This window comes from Lygodium microphyllum, chromosome 25 (assembly GCF_053477565.2).
Source record: "Lygodium microphyllum isolate KBCC chromosome 25, Lygodium_microphyllum_v1.1.10, whole genome shotgun sequence".
Lineage (NCBI taxonomy): Eukaryota > Viridiplantae > Streptophyta > Polypodiopsida > Schizaeales > Lygodiaceae > Lygodium > Lygodium microphyllum.
The window spans coordinates 68,011,942-68,022,902 of NC_141159.1; the positions used below are offsets into that span (position 1 = coordinate 68,011,942).

At 40.6% G+C, this 10,961-nt stretch overlaps 1 protein-coding gene across 2 annotated transcripts in view; it reads right to left on the reverse strand.

Moving 5' to 3' along the window:
- LOC148014330 (YTH family protein) overlaps positions 1-8,166 on the reverse strand; it is a 76,462-nt gene extending 68,296 nt beyond the window's left edge. Inside the window, exons 1-2 of one of the 2 annotated variants that reach the window (XM_087667321.1) lie at positions 7,903-8,166; positions 7,010-7,282 (exon numbers count right to left, since the gene is read on the reverse strand). In XM_087667321.1, coding sequence (XP_087523447.1) covers positions 7,010-7,254 — 245 coding nt within the window. In that variant the 5' untranslated portion in view covers positions 7,255-7,282; positions 7,903-8,166. Of the gene's footprint in view, positions 1-6,985; positions 7,283-7,902 lie in introns of both variants that reach the window. The other variant, XM_087667320.1, reaches the window with a different exon arrangement.
- Positions 8,167-10,961: the final 2,795 nt, after the last annotated feature.

A 10,961-nucleotide genomic window follows, 5' to 3' on the forward strand; every position in this document is an offset into this window, starting at 1 on the left:
AAGCTTTTGGTAAGTTTAAAGAATGGCTAATACTTGTTGAGAATGAAACAGGGAAAAGTGTGAAGAAATTTAGAACAGATGGTGGTGGTGAGTTCAACTCAAAGGAGTTTGAAAGCTTTTGCAAGAGCAAAGGTATCAAGCGTCAATTGACAACGCCTCACACACCTCAGCAGAACGGTGTTGTGGAACGCAGGAATCGCACCATTGTGGAGATGGCAAGATGCATGCTAAAGGGCAAGGGATTGCCTAACCATTTTTGGGCTGAAGCTGTTAATACTGCAGTCTACATTCTAAATCGGAGCTACACAAAGGCTCTCAAGGGAAAAACACCTCATGAGGCTTACACTGGTAAGAAACCATCTGTTTCACATTTCAGAATTTTTGGATGTGAATGTTATGCACATGTTCCAGATGAGAAGAGAAACAAGTTACAACCAAAAAGCAGAAAATGTATCTTCTTGGGTTATAGTGATGAGCAGAAGGCTTACAAGTTATATGACCAAGAGGCAAAGAAGATCATCGCGAGCCGTGATGTGGTGTTCAAGGAGGAGCCGCATACAGTGGAGGAGGAGAAGGCAAGGTCTTCCACTTTATCATCAAGCGAAGAAGTAGTCCACTATGAACCTGTCCCGAGAGCTATCCCTATCCTTAAGGAGGAGGAAGCATCATCTTCAGATGATGAGGAAAAAGTTCACCAACCTGACATCACCCCACCGGAAAAGCCATTGCCGCGCTGGGTGAAGCAGCTCTATGACCACAATAATCCTATGCCTGCATCTGTTGAGGAGAAGGCAGACGGACCAAGGAGGTCTCAGAGAATAGAGGAGCAAAGGAGGGCTTCTGCTCACATAGTCAACATGGCCTTGATGGTTGAGATTATGAGAGAAGTAAAGGAGCCAACTGACTTAGAAGAAGCACTTGCAGATCCATCATGGAAGGCTGCTATGCAGGCGGAGTATGACAGCATAATGAAGAATGACACTTGGGAGCTAGTGGATCGGCCAGCAAAGCGGAAGATTATTGGCACCAAGTGGATCTGGAAGGTAAAGTACAAGGCTGATGGTACCTTAGAAAAGTACAAAGCTAGACTGGTTGCCCAAGGATTTTCACAAGTTGAAGGGTTTGATTTTCAAGAGTCATTTGCCCCAACTGCCAGAATGACCACTATTCGCACGGTACTTGCAGTGGCTGCCCACAAGAAGTGGCCAGTGTACCAAATGGATGTTAAGTCAGCGTTCTTAAATGGTGACCTCAAGGAGGAGGTGTACGTGGCTCAGCCACCAGGGTTTGAGGCCCCCCATTCTGAGAACAAAGTGTGTAAACTGAAGAAGGCATTGTATGGGCTGAAACAAGCCCCCAGAGCATGGTACCAGCGGATAGATAGGTTCTTTTTAAACCTAAACTTCAAAAGATGTGCCTCAGATGCTAACTTGTATGTTTACAGGGATGGTAAAAAGTCTGTAGTGATTGTCCTATATGTAGACGACCTTCTTATTACAGGTGACTATGAAGATATGATCAACCAAACTCGAAAGGCTTTGAGTTTTGAGTTTGAAATGACAGACTTGGGCTTGCTGCACTATTGTTTGGGGATTGAAGTCTGGCAAGAGCCAGGAAAGATCTTCATCTCTCAGAAGAAGTATGCATGGGAGATCTTGAAGGCATTTGGCATGACCGAGTGCAAGGAGATAGCTACACCTATGGAGGTGAATGTAAAGTTATCCGTTGAGGATACATCAGCACTAGCAGACATTGGGAGGTATAGGAGGTTGGTCGGCAGTCTAATCTACTTGTGTAACACCAGACCAGATATCAGTTTTGCTGTTGGTGTTTTGAGCAGGTTCTCAAACAAACCTCATGAGAGTCATTGGAAGGCTGGGATGCGGGTGCTCAGATACTTGAAGAAAACTCTTGACTATGGTATCACATACAGTTTCGGAACTTCTCTTGTGGGGAACTGTGACTCAGATTGGGCAGGAGACATTGATTCCAGGAAGTCAGTTTCTGGTTATTGTTTCTCTTTGGGTTCAGGAATTTTCTCTTGGATTAGTAAGAAGCAACCAACAGTGGCATTGTCTTCTACCGAAGCAGAGTACAAGGCAGCTTGTTTTGCTGCATGTGAGGCCGTATGGTTGAGAAGGATTCTATGGCATATGGGAGTGCAGGATGAAGAACCAACTGTGCTGAGATGTGACAATCAGAGTTGCATCGCCATTGCCAAAAATCCAGTGTTTCATGCACGCACCAAACATATAGAGATCCAGTATCACTATGTGCGTGATTTGATGGAGGATGGGATAGTGGAATTGGTCTACTGTCCAACAGAGGAGAATGGAGCAGATATCTTCACCAAAGCACTTACGAAGGATCTGCTTCAAGTTCATCTTCAGAGACTCGGCATTGGGCCGAGGAGATAGTTCACCTATGGGTGGACATTGAGGGGGGGTGTTAGATATGATCAATGCCCCACCCTCATTAGGTGCTACCAATGATCCATGGTGCTCAAAGTTGTAAGGCCCCCATTATGAGGAGAAGCCAAATGTGAGCCCGGACATTGGTTGAGTCCTGACTTGTATATCAGATGAGGTCTATGTGACCGGATGGCAAAAAGGTGACTGTTGTGGGTCTAATCTTTGGGTTAGACGGAGTGGTTAAGCTGGTAGCAACTCGAGGCACATTGCATTGAGTTGCGTGGTAAGGGAGTTAAAAGGGGCCCCTATTGTGGGGTCCGGGGGCCGCGGAAGCGGCCCCTGGCTGGGGGGTCCCAGGGGGGCCAGCGGCCCCCCTGGCGGGGGTCCGGGGGCAACGCCCCCGGCCCGATGGTAAAGGGAATATTCCCTGGAATATTCCCTGGCCGACTAGTGGAGGCTCATATGGTAGGTCGGTCAGCAGGCCGACCTAACGACCTTCGCGGGCTATAAAAGCTAAACCCCTTCGCAGCCATCTTACACTCATCTTTCACCCAGTCAGAGTTGTTGTTCCAGCTAGCCTTAAGCTCTTCACCTATCTTCTGTCTAGATCGCCATCTAAGCTTCATTTAGTGGAAGCGCACGGGTGGACAGAGCCATCTTTGTATCAGTTGTTTGGAGTTAAAGAATTTTATTGATTCTCCTCTTATCTGTTGTGTACTCTCTATCTCTTTCTCAGATTCTGTTCGCTGCGCCGTGTAATATTTTACACCTAATTCACTCGAGTAATACTCTAAGTCATCATGCTTCTTGCCCATAAATTTCAACCACCATAACTAAACCTTGCTCAAGGATTTGTCTCTCAACATGGTATTAGAGCTATAGTGAGCATGGTTCAACTCAACCCACTACTCCTCCAACTCCCCACAACCTCTAATCAGCTCACATACACAAAATGACTTCATCTCTCACTCCATTTTCACTCTACCTCTCTTGATTGCCATAGCCAACCAGCACTATGCTCTATTGGAGCTCTTGGGTCTCTCCATGCAAGAAATATCTTTACAAGCATTCATCTAGAGATCTTTCCCTACACTCAAGGCGCTACCTCTCATCACCTCAAACCACAATATTGCAAGCTCCTTGCCTCAACATTGCTCATTTTTTACTTCACTGTTCAAATCTATGCACTTACTAGTCATACACTCAGTGTGAACACCAGCCGCAGTTAGTCCTGCGACCATAGAGCTTTTAAAGCCTACCACATAAGCTCTTTCCTCACCAAGCATCTTGTTGAATGATCCATCCTACATGCTACTACAATTTTTTTTTTTAAAAAAAATTTAAGCCCTATCAAAAACCCTAAAGAAAAAGCTATAGCCATTGACCTTCAAACTCGCATATTACTTTATTTTCTCACTTCCATTGGCTCAACCAAGTCACTGCCACTCTAATTAGATGCTCCACTCAATTTCCAACAAATCAAATCAACAAGGAGAAAAAGACTCAACATCAAGCATCAAAGTTCAACATCAAGCTCAACAAGCATAGTATCTTTTGATACTCATTTAGTGTTTTTTTACAATAGTATTTCTTGTCTCTTAACACATCCAATTTCAACTCACTTGCTTGTAATTTGTTGTTGCTCAAACATCCAATATGGGCAAAGATTCATCGTCATGCCACTTTAAAATAAACACGCTTTCAGACATGGCAAACAAGGATAAAGCTAATCATCATGAAAAAAGGTCTATGGTCAATAACTAGCGAACAAGAGAAGAGACCTAAAGATACTACTCTAGCAAAAGTATGGCAAAAGAGTGATAACAAAGCCCAAGCATCAAGCTTGAGCTTGATGACAGTTATATCCACCATGTAAACGCGTGTGATACATCCCATGCTACTTGGAAACACCTGACTGTTTAAGATCCGTTCTTCAAGAACCTTCTTAAGATTTGTGGCTGTCTCAATGTTAGACTGCAAATTATATCCTAGCTGCTTGCCCTTCTTTTTGCCCTCTTGTTTATTATTCTATTTTTGCTCCTAACTGACCTCTTCCATAACATGCTCAAGAAATGGTTGATTTGTAGCTTTAGACTGATCCACACTTCTTCTCGTCACTGTTTTGGATATCCCTACATTATCTTCATCTCTCTTTCGTTTCTCTTTCACAAGCATCACTCCAAACCCAAGTCGCTCTATCATTAAATCATAGGTTATAATTATCACGGCAAAAAATCATATTCACATACATCACATTAATTGCGTATTTGATAATTTCCTAGATATGAACTTAGTTGTGATGTATGTAACGAGCAAAACAATTTCTATTGTAAGATGGCATCATAATAGGTAAAATTGATTAGATAATTGCATCATAAATTACCAAAAATGACTTGCAAGAATTCTTACATAAAGTGCATTGTTCCTTGCATAAATTCTTGCTTAAAATGCATTTCAAAGGACATTGAAAGAAACAAAAGTGCATCTCTGTATCGCAAGAAAGATTCTAAGGTACATGCAATAAGCTGCAAAAAAGATTAAAAGTGCAACTAGACCCATACAATAATTACATTAAGTTATAAAGGTCAAATCATTCAAGAAGGTTATGGGTCATGTAAATAATTACGTAGAGTACACATCCGAACTAACCCTAAGAGAGTCTTCATGGTTATGATATCCTTGCTTTCAATTGCAAGTTGAAATTGATCATATAAGAAATGTTAAATGATGAAAGCACATTCCTACTCCAAGCGTGTTCTTTGAAAGTTACTAAATATGTTATCATTAAATTAAATGTTTGCATAATTGTGGTTTACTCTCCCTTGGGTATTTAAGAGTTCATTTCAATGTTGCACTCAATATCAATTTAAAATTACAGCAACAACAATCCACCATTCAATGCCAAGAACAAAATAAAATGTTCATGAGTTGCACGACAAAGGAAGCAACCAAAATGCATTTGTAGCATGTAGATTGAAGGTGTGGCAAACTGTGTGGATGGGTGGTGAAGTGTGACAAGTGGCAATCTTAGGGATAAAATGAGATAGCATGAGGATTCAAAGCCTACACACAACAATGTATAGTAGTTGTTCACATCTGAACAGCAATAGCATGTTGATGATAGAAAACACGTGTGTAAGATCATGCACAACAACTAGCAAGTTGATCCAATAGCATGTTGATGAAGACTAACAGGATAACAATTGCTCAAGAGCTAGACGATATCATTCATAAGGGCAAGTTGGTGCTAGAGGTAAACTAGAGACAAAATGTAACTAATAAGGACAATGGCAATTATGATGAGCTAAGAGAAAAATAGACAATGCAAGTTGGCACTAAATAGAGGAATCAAAAGCGACCAACCTATGTCTCCTTTTGTATAGCTTTTTGAGTCAAACTTCTTAAAAAATTAATAAAGTATTGTTTTCTTTGTAAATTCTTTTTGAATCTCCCTTATACATGCTAAGTTAGACTTAAAAAATAGTTACTTAATTTAGGCCTTGAATATTTATTGCTTAACTCTTGTGCTCCACAAAAGGGTTGGCACCCCATACCACCAACCCACACCATCTTGGTATACAAGTACAACACAATTGGGCCTAGAGTCCAAGTGTCATGATCACACAATGTTACATACAAACGAGTGTTGAGTTCTATCAATCGAACAAAAACACTTTAATCCTAAAATGCTTCAAATGCATTCATGCTACAAGACCCTTTAGTCATTCTAAAGGGACCCTAAGCTATGACCAACAATACAACCACCCATCTTGGGTGACCACAACTCATAGATAGAATGAATGTAAAAAGTTTTGAAAATGAAATAAATGTATTGTAGGACATGTCGATTCATGTTTAGATGTCAAGACATGGTAATGATGCACTAGCATCTCTAGCAATAGCAAAGCACATCCTAAACAAACTGCATAGCTCAAATACACCCCCCATGTATCACAATTGAAAAAAGGACATGGATAATCAAAAGATAATACGTTAAATGTTGCTGGAGATAAGCCCAAGAGTTGATTCCTAATATTTTGGACACACTTTTCTATCTAAAGTCCCAATAATTAGTGCAAAGAGCTCACACATCACAAATAGAGATAGCAATTTACAACACCAAAGAGAGAAACTTCAAATCATTAAAAACAAAGCCATCACGTACTTTAATTAGAACTTCTTAGAAGATGCCAAGAAAATCAAGCATAATAGTCAATAAATTATAGGCATATCAATATCCAATAAATCAACTAGCTGATATCAATAAAGAATGAGCACAAGAATACAAATTTCAACTTAAAATAAAAGCAAACATGGAAATAACATGTTGATCTTCCTATGCACTTTCTTCGAGTTCCAAAAAATCATCAAAAAGCTTGTAAAAGTTAATATGTAAAGGCTACCACATATAGTATTAGGTTGCAACACTTTTGTATATGCTTCTATCATAAACAAAACATGTGAGAATTACCACATCACAAGCAATTTCCCATAATATAATCACCACGTTCCTTTCAAAAATACACAAACAACCAATAAGCAAGTCACAAAAGGCTTCAATTTATGATACGTACTATTCCTTTAAGGTGTCCTCCCACCTTCCTACATCGCTTTCCGGATCAGATTCCCCCAAGTCACCAAAATCATCAGGGTCTCCCATAATATCATCCAAAACACTTTTCTCCATGCCCCTCCGCCGTATCCCTCCTTGTTTATCATTGAGTTTCACAGTCAAGCTTGTGCCTCCCTTACTAGAGCCCGGTGAAGTCAATATATCATTGGGTCCTTGCTCAAGAACCAGATTCTTCAAGTCATCTTCAGCAATGAGAGGTATTACCCCCATTTCAACAATCAAAGCAACCTATCATAACCTGGCACCACAATCAAGCCTTTAAATAATTAAAACCATGAAGACCAGAATGACTAAGGCAATGCAACAAACATGCGACAAGTCATAATAATGTTCTCAAGCCTTCCGATCAACTCCTCACATGTGTATGTATGTGTGTGTGTGTGTGTGTGTGTGTGTGTGTGTGTGTGTGTGTGTGTGTGTGTGTGTGTGTGATGCATACACAGTTTACATGATATATAGTAGGAGATACAATTTGTACATCCAGAGTGTACAAGATCCCCGGTTCAACTACTTCAAGATTGAAAATAATATGTACATGCGAACTTTGTTGTAGAAGGGGATGGATACGAAATGGACATGCATTGTAATAAACAACCGATCCAGACATGTAGGGCATTGGTGAAATTGCAATTGCATTGGTGAATTTGCAATTTCAGGCAGACATGGAGATTAAATGCTCATCCTTTCGCAAAACCACAAGAAGCACCAAGCTGTGGAAAAAGTTCCACGAGACTGAATTGATCGAGATCGAGTTATATAAGCGCGACCGATTTTAAAAAAAGCTCCAGCGTGAATGGAGGCCGGCACTTTGACTCAAGCCGTTGAAATGGGAAGAAGAGAACGAGGAAGGAAACAAACCTGGAGAGGGAAAAGAATCGATGGAAAGTATGGATACGTTAGGGTTTACGCTCTTCGTGCTGCACGGGCCTGTTCAAGCCTTCAGGACGCGTTTTCTGCTCAGCCACGAATGCAGAAGGGCGGTGATGAAGATGACGATGATAAGGCAATCGGACGACGGACGGATGGATGGATGGATGGAGGGATGATAGACAGCAGCAGACCGCAGCCGAACTCAAGGACGAAGAAGAAGAAGCAGCAGCTCTTCGCCCCGTCTTGATTGTTTCGTTTTCCGCCCTTTTTAATTTTCCCCCTTTTTTTTGCCTCGAGATTTTGGGGCCCCTCTCTTGCTCCCGACCGACACGTGTCAGTTCCCAGGTAGAACCAAAACCCCCCTGTTTATCCCACCAACATTAATGATGTGTGGTCTGCATTGCCATCAACAATAATGATGTGATTTAGAAATCTTGCAGATTTATTATTGGGAGGATAATAGATATGTGTTATCGGTCCTACTGTCACTAATTGAGCATTGTTGCTGTAATGCCTCCGAGAGTAAACATTTATCCCTTTCACCTTGCCTGGTGTTTGTCTTGCCAAGGGTAGGGGAAGAGAAATTGCTTACATCTGTCAAAGGTCACCATGGATACAAAAAATCAAGGGGGGCGATTGGATGCGAAGCAAAACTCCATGTGTACTGAGCCAATCAGAAGCATCCAATACCTTACCACTATTAGCATGTCAAGCATCTCAGGATTATAATAACCCTACTCCCCCTAGCCTGCTTCGGTGCAACCTAGCACTAGCGGGGGAATTTGGGTTTCACTCCCCGTGCTAATGCTTGGTGTGGCCTAGCTCTTAGGACCATAATGATGAAGAGGCTAAGCCAAAAAGTCGATATGACTTTCTTCTTCTTAAAATTTTGAGAAAATTAAAACATCTAAAATCGAATTGCCTTTTTGTAGGAGAGTGAGTGAAGGGATATTGAGAGGCCTGTCACACCTAAGTTTATGAACTTGCAGATGCTACCCTAGCGAGTTCAAGAGCTACAGACACACATAAGTAACTACATGATGTGGAGTTGAAGGTTAGAGAGGAGAGAGAAGCCCTTAAGAGGAGAGAGAAATGGCAATATGGATTCCAAGAAGCCAAAGAATTATGTGTCACTTCACCTCCACTCTTGCAAGTTGATGGAGTTCCTCTAAATATGGAGGTACTATGTCAACTACCCATAGTACCACAAGATGCACTAGTGGTGGGCTTCCCTAGTTCTACAAGTTGCTAGCATCGCAATCATGCTCAAAAACTAGCTACTTTGTACACTTGCAAAAGTCAGTAAACTTATACTCTAGCATGTCACAAAAGCGCAGTTGGGGGCTCAGTAAGATTTGAGAGAGAGAGAGAGAGAGAGAGAGAGAGAGAGAGAGAGAGAGTGTGTGTGTGTGTGTGTGTGTGTGTGTTAAAAAACTAAAATAAAATGGTATTTCTAAACACTTTAAACTCATTTAGTATATATTGAATATTACCACACTACTCCGAGTGACACTATACCCTTTGTAAATTTACTCCTGAAACAAAAATAAAATGGTATTTTTAATCATTTTTAACTCATTTCATATATATTGAACAATTTCAGCATGAAAAAAGGTTTGAAATAGCAATGTTCACATGTATTTTGTAGTCTTATTGTTTTGTTGGTGTATTTGTTAATGTTATTTTTTGAATTATATATAGATATACAATTAGAACTATGGTTTGAATAAGAAAAAATGAACATAAATATTGATTTTTATTCTATTCATTATGTTTTCAATGCTAAAATTTAGTTGAAAACTCTCAAAGTTTGTTTTACTGAAATATATATGTCTTTACATAAGAGTTTATATTTTGTTTTAAAAAAACCAACATGTTAGTTTTCACATATGTGTTGAATTTCTATGCATTCTAATTTAATAGGAAATGTATGACATTATATTATACTTCATTATAAGTGCTTATGTGTTAGATTTTTAATAATAGTGGATTGTAAAGCGTGATATATGCACATTTTAAACTATATTGTTTGATGTATGAGCTATATATTGCAAGTTATATGTTCATAATGCATTTCATTTTATTTCAAACAAGTGATTAATTCAAATGTTAGAAAACTTTTCAGATGAACCAACCCACTCCCCTCTCCATGGCCCCCGTGTCCACCACTACATCAACACATAGCCTTTCTTTCACCTCACTTCCTTCTCTTTCTCTACCGCCACAAGACCTCCATACTATCCCCCCCCCCCCCCCCCTCTTTTGTTGCTATAGACCTCAAAAAGAGAAAGTGGATTAAGTTAGGTTGTAGAAGAGAGAGAGAGAGAGAGAGAGAGAGATTGCAAGTGTAAGAAGAGAGTGGCTTGGAACCATCTCTATAAGAAAGAGTTAAGAAAGAAGAACAATGTGGAGTGTGGATCACATCCATCGGCAAGTAGTAAACATCATTAAGCATCAAAGGTGCCCTCATTTTTCTATCATGTGCTTGTCTAGCAATTCCCTACTAGTACGTTTTAGTGTTCCATAGGGGAACTATCCTAGACGGCTTCACCCGGCACTCACAAGAATGCATGGGGTCTATCGTCTAGGCTTCCAAGAGCCCACCCAGTAACGAAAGGTACCGGCCATCGCCACGAGAATCAACCTATAAGCTCGGGGTCCTAATTTGACACCTGAGGTCTCAATACATTAGCTAACTCCATTGGAGGTGTCCCAAAGGGCTTCTCGTTTGACTGGAGTGATCGTAGTTACCTTGGTTCATGGAGTGCAATGCTTTTTTCCAGTAACTCATTAGGATTCAAGGAGCCTTTGCAGAGTTCTAGCATAGCCGCCGCACCTTTCCCCTAAGATAATTTATGATCAAGGTTTTAAGAATTGACCCTAGGTAAAGTCAACGCTCGGCTCTACCTAAATTTTCCTAATTAACATTCCGTTCAATCTCTTGAGAGATGCTCCTAGCTTACCAAGACCAACCATCCATAGGATGAATCCATCTTATACTCCCTCAACCCGCAACGCCTAGCCGTGTTGACGCGCATTGATAGCTC